Genomic DNA, 13,445 nt, shown 5'->3' with positions numbered 1-13,445 from the left:
TGGCCTGTTCTTCCCTGCTTCCAGAGCTGAAGGGTCACTCCACCCTGCCTCGTTTCCCCAGGTTGGACCATATGTGTACCCACCCCCACCTCCCAGAGGCACAGGCTGTGCAGACTGGAGGGAGGGGAGACAAGTTCCTTCTCGGTCCCAGCCAGGCAACGCCAGGATTCCCTGCAGGTGGTGGGCGTGCATTCTGTACCACCCTTCCGGTACTTTGGACCCCTGGCGAGTCCTCCGCAGCACTGGCTTCACCTGGGGCAGAAAGAGACAGGAGAATCACACACCCTTACAGTCCGAGTCCCCAGCATCCTGCACAGAGGGACTTGTGAGGACATGTGCTCCCCACGCGCGTCCCCAGTCAGAAGCTCCCGCGCCACGCGCTCTAACAGGCCTGAGGGCGGGACCCGCGGAGGAGGAGGGGTCACGAGGAAGGAGGTGGGTGGGACTTTCGCGGACCGACCAACGGTGGCGGTGATGGGCGGGGCCTGGCGGGTTAGTAACGGCGAGGATAAAAAGCCGAAAGGCTGGCAAGGGCGTAGACGCGTTTCTCTGTGCGCGGAGAGCGGCTCGGCCGCGCGCACGCCGGGCACCCAGGCCGAGCCGGGAACGCCGAGAGCATGGCCGGCGCGGGCGCGAAGCGGCGCGCGGTGGCGGCCCCGGCGGCGGAGGAAGAGAAGCAGGCGCGGGAGAAGATGCTGGAGGCGCGGCGCGCGGACGGCGAGGACTCTGGGGGCGAAGGCGTGACCCTGCAGCGCAACATCACACTGCTCAACGGTGTGGCCATCATCGTGGGCACCATCATCGGCTCGGGCATCTTCGTTACGCCCACGGGCGTGCTCAAGGAGGCGGGCTCGCCCGGGTTGGCGCTGGTGGTGTGGGCTGTGTGCGGTGTCTTCTCCATCGTGGGCGCGCTCTGCTACGCCGAGCTGGGCACCACCATCTCCAAGTCCGGCGGCGACTACGCCTACATGTTGGAGGTCTACGGCTCGCTGCCCGCCTTCCTCAAGCTCTGGATTGAGCTGCTCATCATTCGACCCTCCTCGCAGTACATCGTGGCGCTGGTCTTCGCCACGTACCTGCTCAAACCGATCTTCCCCACTTGTCCAGTGCCTGAGGAGGCAGCCAAGCTCGTGGCCTGCCTCTGCGTGCGTAAGTAGGGGACCGGGCCCGGGTCCAGACTGGAGCGGGGCGGGCGAGTGCTGAGGTCCCTGTCTCTACAGTTCATCCCGCGTGCCCACCCCAGCATCTTCCATCTCTTTCGGCAGTTTCAGGCTAAAGTCGCAGGTTCCCGTACCCACGTGCGTTTCATTAACTCATTCACAGTGGTCAGCCCTCGCGAGACCTCAGTGGGTGCCGACTCTGGCTCCGCGGCGGGCGTCCCCGCTTCCCGACCTGATTATGAATGATAAAATACTAACGGGCGAGAGCAATACTCCCTGCCTCTTTCAAAGCACCACGTGGAGTGTGTGTGTCAGTTTCCTGTTTCAGCTTCAATCGCTGACTGGTTACTAAGAGGGAAATTGCAGTTAAAAAAAAAAAAAACTTACGTTCTTCAGACTGGCCTGTCGGGAATTAGTGCTTGGGCTGACGCATGGGAAACAGTAATAAACGTGTGTGGCAGTGAAAGCTGCTTGCTCATTAGAACTGAGCAGCAAAATCCTATAAAGATTGCCAATCAGTAAAGGATTGGCGCTTAGCTGTAGACAGTCTGTGGGTGGGCTTGGGGCTCCCAAGATGTGCCAGGTAACAGCTGTTGAGTGTAGGCCTTACAGAACTCATAGGTCAAGAGGGATTGGTTTCTGCTTTCTAAAAACAGTTGGGAGCGTTTTCATGGGAGGGGGGATGTGATCATTTGAAGCAAATGCCTTCTGATTGGGGGTGGGGGGACAACCTGGAAATCGTGCTGCTTTCAGAATTTACAGATGAGTTCATTCAGCTAAGACAAATTTATCTGTTTGTCTGGATAGTGGACACAAGGAGACGGTGCCAGGGCAGCAAGGCCACACTTAAAGTTTTGGGTTTTGAGCCATGGAGGTCACTGTCAGCACTGGAGCGAGTGCTGAATGGCAATGCTTTGGTGTGAGTAAGACTTGTCCCTTGTCCCTTGTCCCTTGTCCCTTGTAAGTTAGTAGCCTTCAGGCATGCTCTTCAGTTCTGAGACCTCCGCTCTGCTCTGTAGTGCTGGCCAGAGACAGACAGGGTGATTATGATAAAGTCTTCATGCTGTTTGCTTGGTTCGTGTGTAAAAAAAAATGGTCATAGTCACGGTAGGTCAGCAAAAGCGATGGGCTGGCCAGGAACAACCTCGCCTTGGAACAGTGCATCACTGCCCTTGTCCGGTCAGAATTTGAACTATTCTGCTTTCACTGTTAATTGGAATTACTTGGCCTTAAGGCAAGATAGGGAATGGCACGGGTATCTTTAGCGTTTTTTGTTTGTTTTTGAGACAGGGTCTCACTTTGTAGCCCTGGCTGGCCCACAACTTGCCTCTTTCTGCCTCCCACGTGCAGGGAGTAAGTGTGTGCACCACCATGCCAAGTTGGTATGGGCATCTTTAAAGAACTCACACTCTGGTCAGAATGGACCTAGAAAGCTGGTTTCTGCCTCTGCAGATGCTAGTGAACAGTAGGAAACGATGCTTGCCCACGGGAGGCAGGGAGGGCGAAGGGTTTGCAAAGGTCCTCTCTTTTAAAGATGTTTTTCAGTGTTTCATTTTGCACACTGGTGGAGGTCAGAGGACACTTTATGGGAGTTGTTAGTTCTTTCTTTCCACCACGTGAGTCCCTGGGATGGAACTCAGATCTTCATATTTGGCAGCAAGCTCTTTTATCCTCTGAGCCATCTTGCTGGCCTCAATGTCTTCTTTCTAATAAAAGAAAAAAAAAAGGCAGGCAGTGATGGTGCACGCCTTTAATCCCAGCACAGACACAGAGACAGGCGGATCTGAGTGCCAGGCCCGGCCAGCCTGGTCTACAGAGCTCCAGGACAGCCAGGGGCTGCTCAGAGAAACCCTGTCTTCAAGAAACAGGAATGATAATTGTTTAATTTTGAACTACATGAGTCAAACATGAGCTTCACCTTCCTATCACTCCCACCCTGTGGCTAATGGTAAAGTCCCAATTGGATCATAATAGATACCTTTTTAAAAGCCTGCAGGGACCCACATGTTTCAACTCTTCAGGAAAGCTTCATTTAGGGTTCCAACAAACTTATGCAGCATTTGAGAGTTTCGAAGCCTTGAGAATGAACTGGGCGGGGGGGGGGGGCATGGCACGAGGGGTGGGGGATAGTGAGGAGCTTGTGCCTTCCATGGAACCTGCAGCAAATCACTTTCTCAAGGACTTCTTTTGTGATCCAAGGGTTTGGTGGGGGGTTTTTTGTTTTGTTTTGTTTTGTTTAAATTTAAAAATTATATATATGAGTGTCTTGTCTGCATGTGTGTCTGTGTACACCTGTGTACATTGCCTGTGGACACCAGAAGACAGAGTCACACACAGCTGTAATTCACTATCTGGGTGCTGGGGATTGAACCCCAGTCCTCTGGAAGAGCACCCATTACTTTTAACCATTGATTGATTTCTCCAACCCCACGACACAGAGGTTTTTTTTTTTTTTTTTTTTTTTTTAAAAAAAAATCTTACTTAGCTTTCTTACAATCCTTTGTGGCTGCTATGGGTAGAACCCTCTGGGAAGTTCTAGAATGACCATCCCATGGCCTGAGTTCTGGAGTGCCACGGTGAGACCTGTCAGTCATCCCCTGCTCACTTGGTCTTCACTTGGCAGGTGCTGCAGACAGTTCTGTTTCTGTGAACCACAGCTGTGTGTGCCGCTGCCTTCCTGTTGGAATGAGGGTTCTAGGCTCCCATAGGAGGGCCTCATCTATGACTGCTTAAAACAGGCAGAAGTCTAGAAAGGGAGCTAGGCTTGGGGAGGCAAGAGGACCCCTAGTGGAGGCCAGATGGGCTGCAAAGTCTTCCAAGGCCTGGGTGTTGGCTGGGGAGGCTTGTACTCTTGAGTGTATGCCAGTGAGTGCCCTGTTCTTTCTGGAGGGCGCCCTGTTCTTTCTGGAGGGTGCTTCTGGGGAACATAGCGTTCCCTGGTTTCCATGCCTTGGGAAAGGCACTGAGGCAGCACCAGGAGTCAGATTTTAGAGTAGAGGTCTGGCTTCTGTTGTTCGCTATACTTGTCTCTCCACACATTTCCTTTACCCAGTTAAGACTGGGGGGGGGGGCTGCAGAGATGGCTCAGTGGTTAAGAGCGCTGACTGCTCTTCCAGAGGTCCTCGGTTCAATTCTCAGCAACCACGTGGTGGCTCACAACCATCTGTAATGAGATCTGGCGCCCTCCTCTGCCATGTGGGCATACATGGAGGCAGAATGTTGTATACATAATAAATAAATCTAAAAAAGAAAAAGACTGTATTGGGAAATGACTTGACGTCAGCCCAGAGTAAACCCTCTCATGGTAGAGGTAGATGGATCTCCCTTACAGTGAGTCTGGATCCCTCCGTGTCCTTGGACCTGATATGGGAAACCTGGAGAGGAGTCTTTCTTTCTTTCTTTCTTTCTTTCTTTCTTTCTTTCTTTCTTTCTTTCTTTCTTTTAAGCAGGGTTTCTCTGTAGCTTTGGAGCCTGTCCTGGAACTAGCTTTTATAGACCAGACTGGCCTCGAACTCACAAAGATCTGCCTGCCTCTGCCTCCTGAGTGCTGAGATTAAAGGCCTGCGCCACCACTGAGTGGCGAGTGTTTCATAAAGGTGAGAAGACTTGCTCTCCACATCTTTCTGGAAGGCCATGTGCCTATGTGAGTGACTTGTTCTTAACTAAACGAAGCTCAGTAGCTTGCGTAGTTGACTTGGAGCCCAGTGTCTTGGGTAAGTTTGTACTGCTGTGACTAATACCATGACCAAAAGCAACTGGAGGAAAAGAGGAAAAGGTTTTATTTCATCTTAACAACTTGTAGTCTGTCATTCAAAGAAGTCGGGGCAGGAACTTAGAGGCAGTAAATTGATGCAGAAGCCATGGAGGAATGTTGCTTACCCGTTGGTTCTTCATGGCTTGCCCACCTACGTGTGTGTGTATGTGTGTGTGTGTGTGTGTGTGTGTGTGTGTTTCAAGACTGGGTTTCTCTATAGCTTTGGAACCTGTCCTGGAACTAGCTCTCGTAGACCAGGCTCACCTCAAACTTCCAGAGATCTGCCTACCTCTGCCTCCCGAGTGCTGGGATTAAAGGCCTGTGCCACCACCACCCAGCCCCGGCCTTTTTTTTTTTTTAACAGCATCCAGGGCCATCCACACACCATGCCCCCCCCCCCATGTGAGCTACACCTGCCCATATGAGTCATTCACCAAGAAAATGCATTATAGTCTTGCCTCCAGGCAGCTCTTCTGGGGTATTTTTTTCGATTCAGAGTCCTACCCACATGACTCTAGCTTAGTGCCTGGATTTGTCTTGTTGCAGAATTCTACAAACTGGAGCTGAGATTCTGTCTGGGCTGGGATTTATCTAATCTCAAAGGGCCACGGCTGTCTGTGCTGAGGTGCACAGGAGTGTAGCAGCCTAGACTCCAGGGCTGTGCAGGCTCTGGGTGTGGCCAGTTCTCTTCTCTCTGGAGAGAAGCCCCTAGAGGGAGGAGTCTGAGCAGGCTCACTGTTTCCCTGCCACCTGTGTCTCTTTCCCAGACACAGGGAAAGAGTGTGAAGGTTGTGGCCTCTTTCCCAGACTCGTGAGTGTGAAGGTTGTGGCCTGCAGACTAGTCTGCAACATCCTATCCTTTTCCTGGCTGGGTGGAGGATGGGACCTTACCTGCTAAAGTTTGATCTCAGGTGACTGACTGGTCTGGACTCCCCAGTGCCAGGAAACTCACTATTCCTAACTCTCCACTAAATAGCCGGGACTTTCTTAACTGGCGAGTGCCTGGGGACCTGTAACCTGAGCTGTTTCCCACCTGGTATCAGATTAGACGCATCGCGTTCCTGATTGGAGAACTCCACAAGGACCCTCTGAGCCCCCACTTGTAACTCTGTAGAATTAGGGTCCATCCTGCCGGGTGTTGGTGGAGAGTTTTATTTAGCGTGCACCACAGTCACACAGGGTCCAAGTGTCTTCTGTGCTCTGTCCCGTGCATCTGCTCCCTCTTCCCATGGAGCAGCCCCACTTCTGCATTGAGAGAAGGGAGAAAGAAACTCTGGAGGATGTCAGCAGCCTTCTTTCCTCTGAAGCTTGGGCCGCAGGGCATAAACTTCCCATGATGGGGTCTGGGTGAAGAAGTGTAGACTCCCGCTCGACCCTGCCTGGGTTTCCGATGACCATTGGGCTGACCAGGCTCTGCTGACCAGGTCAGTGGGTCAGCTGAGTAACAGCTAGAGGGGATGGGGATGGTCTGGCTTTTTGCCCTTTCTTTTCAAGTCACCTGCTGGTTTCTGCCCCCCAAGACTGCCTCTGCTGTAGACCCACTCCTCAGTCCTGGGTTGGAGTTTCTGGGCACTGCCATGGCTGGGCTGAGGCCAAGGCTCTGTTGTTGCTAAGGTGCCAGTGGCCCCAATGTCTGGAGCCATAAGCCCAATACTGCTGACAGCTCAGTAATTAGCAGTGAAGTCGGCTTTCCCAGCCAGACATGAAAATGCATGCACACAGAGCAGATGACACCCAGTCACGGGATCTGGGGCCCAGACATGAATAGTTCACAGAACCTGTGACCAGGACAGGCGAGAAACAAGGCAGGCATTTAGGCATTAAAGCATTCTAGCCCTGGGGGGTGGGCGGATTATGCCCAGGCCCTCTGCCCAGGCCCTGAGGCACAGGTGAGGGTGAGCACCTTGAAAGCATTGCTTCTGCGTGGCACATTCCTGGCCTCCGCGTATTTCCTCTGCTAATCATTCCCATAGCTCACAGCTAGGGAAACTGAGTCAGGAGTTTGACTGGGAGCACCCAGCCATGCCTCTGGGCAGGGTCTGTTACCTGTTGTGTCAGGATCCTGGGGTGACCTTGGTCACAACATCCGGGAATCTATTCTACTAGGGTAAGGATGTGGGCTGCTCAGAGTTTTCAGTAGAGGAAGGGTTTCTTCCCTCTGGGTGTCTGTGGGAAGCTGGCCAGCCACCCCGCCCCCCATCACCCTACCATAATCTCCACTGGGATGGGCTTTACACAGCCAACGGTCCACCCTGGAAGTCCTGGGGTTGATGCCTCCTCCTTATTCACCTCTGGGACACTATAGGGGTGACACAGTAGGCTCAGAGCCCCCACTCAGCGAGACTGGTCCCAGAGCCTTGTGGATTGCAGGCCGTGGGAAGCTGCCTCAGGAACAGCGATCAATGTCCCGGGTCTTACCCATTCTAGTCGTGCACGCCAGCCTCTGATAGATTCCCCTAGACACCTTTGCTCCTTCCACTGCCCTGACCCAAGTGGAGGACTCACACCCAGCAGCCCTTGTCACCTAGCAGTGTTCTGAACTGTTGCTTTCCTGGTAGCCAGGCACAGCACATCTGTGTGCCGCAGGGAGAGAGATGCCTCATTCCTGAGCACCAGCCATCAGACCCGATAAATACCATTGACTGGGTACTTTTCTGTGCCGTGCTATGCAAAGAATTAGCCGGATTTCCCAATCCACTTCTCAGGAGCCTGGTATGTGCAACCTGATCCACACTGAGTCATCTGACCTTGGGCCTGGCCAGCATCTGTCACTGCTAAGACCTCATGGTGTAGCTGCTGCTCATGGTCAGTGAGGGGCCTGCCTTCAGCTGCAGGAGCAGAAGGGTCTAGGAGTAGATCTTTACTGGGTTCTCTGGGGTCTCATTAGCCTGGCTTGCGTGGGAGGATTCAGAGCCACGGAAGTGGCCTGAGCCAGTACCTGACTCTGTGTCTTGAGCTGGGAGTCCCCCAGACTTGTGGCCCAGAGTAGGGTTGACAGTTGTCACAGCAGTGGGTAAGGTAGAGCCTGCAGGGGCACACCTGCTGAGCGGGAGCAGCTTCCTAAAGTGCTGCACAGCACCTGGATTGTTAGGCCCAGTCAGCTGGCAACCCCCCTAAGCCCAGAGATTCTGCCCTGGCTTTTGTCACTGCACCTGCTGGACCTGACTGAGATGGAGAGAGGCCTTGAAGTCTGTCAGCGCCCACCTCGGCAGAAGTCAGCTGGGGGTTCCCTGGGAGGGGGTACTGAGCTGAGGAAATGTTTGATGAAGAGAAATGAAGACAGAAACATAGGATAGACCTGGAGGACCAAAAGCTAATACCAGCCAGCCCCGAGTTTATTTCTCAGGCAGCATATATACTACAGGCCAAAGGCAGAACACAGAGCAGCACAGCCAGCTGACCACCTCCCTGCACCGTCCTTGGGAGGAAGCTCAAGCAGGTGCATTATCTTATTCAGCTGAGTAGCTTCTAATCTCTAACGAGGAGTGCCTCTAACTGGCATACACCAGCCCAAATCTTAGTAGGAAAAATAGTGTGCTCTTTCAACTGGGCAAAATGCTCTTTCTATGGGCTAACACAGACGGTACTCATAGCTCTCAAGGTTACTGGGAGAAGCAGAGCAGGCAAGCTTGAACTCAAATGACTTCAAGTCAGAAATGACTCCAGGTGGAAACTGAGTCACATATGGGCTCCCACGCATTTCCCCCTTTTTATATTTTTTAAGGACCTCTCAGGTCCCTCAGAAGACTGTGTCTGCCTTGGAGGTTCCTTACGTACTCTAGTCTTACCCGTCATGGGAAAATGGATCCTAGAGATCCATCTCCTGTCTTAGATCGAAGAGAGACAAAGAAAACTTACCCGGCTCTGATTGACAGTCTCTGGCAATAAGTTTTTTAGGGAAGTGTGCCAAGTTTTACTCCATAAGGTTCTTAGCCCACTATCTACAGTGAGTTCATAATCAGCTTGAAAACTACAGGTAAGCAAATTCTGTCCAAAAGAACACGAGCGCCAGCAACTGCGCTACTACTGAGAAGTGAGGTTAGTGCTGACCGTGATGGAACAGCCTTCTTAAATTTCTCCAAAGTACCTTCACCTGCTTTTGCTGTATCCAAATCCAGTTTAGCCTTTTTCAATTCCAAAATGTCTTGATGCAATTTAGCCAAATCTAAAGATTTGTTCGAATCATGCCAGATTTCCTCAGCATGTGCTTTAACTCTCTCCCAAACGATAACGCTTGCATTATACACAGAAGCAGTAACACAAATCCATTCATAGTTAGCTTGACATTTCAACTGGACTCTGGTTTTTAGGCTGGGACGCTCATCTCCCAAACATTGTAGCACATCATACAAGGCACTCAGTTTTGTTCCATTTTTACATCTGTATCTTGTGTCTCCAATGTCACAGACACCTTCTTAGGTGATTGATTGACAAGCCCTGCATTTGAACAGAAGAGACAAAGCCACTGAAGCCACTGCAGTAGCAGTGAGCATAACCAGAGCAGACATTCGAGCTACAGCCAATCCAGCAGCACGTTTCTGTCTGCGCAAAGCTTTCCTGATTTCTTCAATTACTTGTAACTCTTTATCATCAAACCATGGATCATTTACATGCAGACAGCATTACAAAGGAAGGTTGGCTGAGTGGTGGTGGGTGCGCCTTTAATCCCAGCACTTGGGAGGCAGAGGCCGGCCTCGTCTACAAGAATTAGTTCCAGGACAGGCCCTAAAGCTACAGAGAAACCCTGTCTCGACCCCCCCCCCCAAAAAAAGGTTGTTTCAACACTTAATTCATGGGTATGATCATCCACTCATTCACTTGAGAAATACAATTAGTCAAAATGCAATCAAGACATGACACATTAAGCAACATTCATGGAGATTTTTACCTCTCCCACCAAAGGAACATAAGGCATTTTGACACAAGCCAAACAGTTCCTTTCAGGGGCCAAACAGGTTTTGAAGAACTGGATCGTCCTGCCTCTTTTCCCGTGGCAGCAGCAAGTTTCCAAATACAAGTCTGTGGAAATTTTGTACTAGAATACCAAATTCCAGTTCACAGTCCTTGGTCTCAAGATTCTGCTGCAAAGGATAAGAGTCACTATAATCTTGATTTCCAGATCAGTCTAGAATGTACTGTGATATCCCTGTGATGTTGTACTTTAATGGAACAATGCCAGTACTTCATCTCCACACTGAAGTTCTGTTAGTCTCTCTCAGTTACTTTGTGCATGGGGGTTACCGTTGAGGGGGTGAAGTATTAATTAGACTTGAGCAAATGATGTGGTGGTGCTTTCTTGCCAAAGTCTATTCATGACAGATTGCTCACAGTCAACCACATTTTAAAAATTTAAATTTTAAAGTAAAATGCATATATGGTGACTGGGTATAACCCTAACTCCCTCTTTTCTATTATGTTTTTAATTGAGCTTTAAGACTCCCATGTGCCCTTTCAAAAGTCCTTTCTCCTGCATAGTACATCATCTCAAGTCCCTGAGATGAGTTTGTTCCAGAGGCCGATTTTGGGGTTTTAGCATCATTAGTTTAATGGCACCCAGACAGGAATTATCACTTATTCAACACGTTAATGATCAAAATCCCTGTGATGATGGTCAGAGAAATTCCCTTTTTATCTAATATTCCAGAAGGGGAACAGGGACGATATATTCATTTCTGTAATTACTTCCTGTTGACCTTAGGATGTTGTTCTCAGGGCCCTGGAAGGCTAGAATGTTAGTCAAAGGCAATGGGGAACTTAGAAGCATCTGGTTCATACACAACCTGAAAAGGCAGAAATCACATTGACTGGATTGGTCCATGTCAGGTTTTAGCAAGTTCAGGACTCATAGCCATTTGGAGCAGGTTGTTATCAGCAGCTGATGCTGGGATGTGTTTGTCAGCCAAGTGGGAACCTGGTGAGACAGATACAAACTGGGAACAGAGTTAAATTTATGAACTCACTTGAAAATTGTAAACTCATAGTCTCAATGATTAAGGAAGGGGAAGAGTCCCAAGACCAGGAGAGAGAAAAATACCATAATCCTTTTACCTTGTGAGAAGTGGATCCAAGTTTTATAATCTCTCCATTTTATGGAGTTTGTATGAATCTCCATTTTATAAAAAGAAAAGCATAAAAGTTTTAGATATATTAGCATTATCAATCTGTACTGAAATCCATGGTGTAGATAAAGCAGGTAATAGGTATCCGTAAAACAGCAGGAGCAAACTCCGTCCTTGAGTCCTAGCAAAAACTATAGATTTGGGCTAAACAGCATGTAACCCTTTGTTCCAAAGACAACCAAAAGAAATTTAAAATCTTGAGCTTGTGACCCAAACAGTGAGCAGTCATTGCTCTGTTAGCTTGTCAGAACTCTATTAATGTTAAATCCTAGTATAATAGGATTTATAGTGGAAGGGGAAAGAAATCTTGTAATAATTTCTGTATACATCTTAAGCCATTATTTCTTATTTGTATCTATATTTTTGAGAATATCCTCTCAGACCCATATAATTCAAGCTTTTATGCCTTCAGAGATTTCTAACCTGTATTGATGGCCTTTATATATTTTAGACCCTTAGAATTAATATAGACTCATAAACATTTTGTCCTGTTATTGACCATTGTAGGAGCAGTTAGACTGCAGTTTCCATTCATGGATCACAGACATAATGTTGACAGTTTTTAGGAAACATGTCTGAACTTCTCTGGAAGTCTGAATAGCTAAGAGCTTTAGCTTCTCATTTCATGGGAGGCCAATCATATAGAACCATGTAATAACTCAGAGGGTTGCAATATGATTATTAATTAATTACTTGTATTTAGGACCTCAGTCTTCCTCTCTTCTTTAGAGAACATGATCCCATTATTAGCATAACTACTCTGCAGTGACAAATGCCAGCGTTGCTAATGAAGAAAATCGACCAGAATTAACATGGTAAAATCTCCAGCATTTTTATAGTTTTCTTTTAAACTCAGCATTGCTCATAGACAAATTCATTTTCCTACTTTATTTCACTCTCTTGTTTGTGCCCTTATCCTTCAGACGGCATGCAAATCTCCATCAGTGTCTCCTTCTGATTTCTTTCAGTGGTTCCAGAACATTGCATAGATACATTTCAAACAAGAGCCAAAATATAATGTGTATATTTATGTATGTATGTATCACAATAAGAATAACTTAAATTTGCATTAACATATAAAAACCTGTATCAGTGTGAAACTTTTGAAACTAGCAGTTTTCTTTATCTTAATCCAGACGACAAATATTTGTAACCCATCAGATCTAAATGACTAAAACCCATATTTTTTTTTCCCCCTGTGGAAACGAAAGCACATTTTCCCCCCAAACATCATGCATCTTTGACTTTTAGTTTAAAATCAATGCTTCCCAAAGTGTACAGGTTGGTATGAGTCAACATTTTTTCAAGCAGTATTAGGGCAGAGAAGGGTTAAGATGAGAAACTGCTGGCCAGCAGAAGAGACCTTGAGTGTTATCACAGCGAAGAAGAACTTGGCTTAGAAAAGAAAAGAGGGGGAGCAGCGCTGGTGGGCACAGAGTGTCCTTGACTGCCAGGATTCCTGAAAAAAAAGATTTGTTAACTTCTCCGGCCACAGTCTCAGATTCTCTGTTTCACATTCATGCAGTTTTTCAACTGCAAGCAGTCAGTTGTCTGCCGCCCCGTTCGCATGAGCATGTCTTTCCAGAGTCGCTGCTCTGCCCAGCTCAGCCTGTGAACCACCTCCCCTTGCGGGAGTGGGTCAGAGAACAGCGGAGCGGGGAGGCCCTTGCCCTCCCTACCTCTCCTTTGAGAAGTTTTTCTTCAGGACCCAAAGTCTTGGAACTGATGCAATAAAAATGCACGGGAGGCAGAGGCAGAGGCTGCCCCCGCCTCCTCTCCAGGACAGCAGAGAAGATCGATAGACATAATGACAAACAGGTAGGTACCACTTAAGCTTTTCAAAGACGCATAAAACAGAACAGCCACATAGTAACAGTCTAAACTCAAAGACCCCTCATTCATTCACACACCTTTTTAAATCTCTAGACTCACACTCCCTTCCACACGGAGCCTGGGGCACACATTTCAAAAACTGAAGCAGTTGCTGTTCTTCCTCGGTACCCCTAACCTTTGAAATATCTATAAGCAAATGTTCAAACTCTGGAAATTGAGACAGTTGTTGATGCTTTACCTTAGCATCTCTGGCTTTTAAAGTATTGCTAAGTAAATGTACGAAGAACTGTTTACCAGTTCCTTGGCCCGTAGCTACTTTTTACACTTATACTCAAGTTACTTCTTATTTACACTTAACACTCAATTACTTCTTATACTTATTTTTCTCACGCTGCGCAGCCATCCTCTTTTGTATGTAAACCCGTGCATCTACTTACCTCTGTATTCACACCGCAGGGCTCCCTTTTACTGAGTGCACTCTTTCACCCTGCGGCGACCATCACGTTGGTGTGTGTGTGTGTGTGTGTGTGTCCCGTGCCCGACTCCATACTTGGCACCACTCTATCAGCACTCACTCTG

General features: G+C 48.6%; 1 protein-coding gene and 1 long non-coding RNA gene across 2 annotated transcripts in view; one reads left to right on the top strand and one right to left on the bottom strand.

Moving 5' to 3' along the window:
* The first annotated feature begins 562 nt into the window (after positions 1 to 562).
* Positions 563 to 13,445, top strand: part of Slc7a5 (solute carrier family 7 member 5) — a 35,279-nt gene continuing 22,396 nt past the window's right edge. Inside the window, exon 1 of the mRNA XM_048436998.3 lies at positions 563 to 1,149. Coding sequence (XP_048292955.2) covers positions 618 to 1,149 — 532 coding nt within the window. The 5' untranslated portion in view covers positions 563 to 617. The remainder of the gene's footprint in view (positions 1,150 to 13,445) is intronic.
* On the bottom strand, positions 8,229 to 9,997 carry LOC146890192 (uncharacterized). The gene is made up of 2 exons (XR_014999073.2): positions 9,803 to 9,997; positions 8,229 to 9,351 (listed from the first exon to the last, which is right to left on the bottom strand). It is a non-coding gene; the product is annotated as an uncharacterized LOC146890192 (long non-coding RNA).

This window comes from Myodes glareolus, chromosome 22, assembly GCF_982192425.1.
Source record: "Myodes glareolus chromosome 22, mMyoGla1.1, whole genome shotgun sequence".
Taxonomy (NCBI): Eukaryota; Metazoa; Chordata; class Mammalia; order Rodentia; family Cricetidae; genus Myodes; species Myodes glareolus.
The sequence above is the reverse complement of the archived record's forward strand: the minus strand, read 5'-3'. Positions and strand labels throughout refer to the sequence as shown.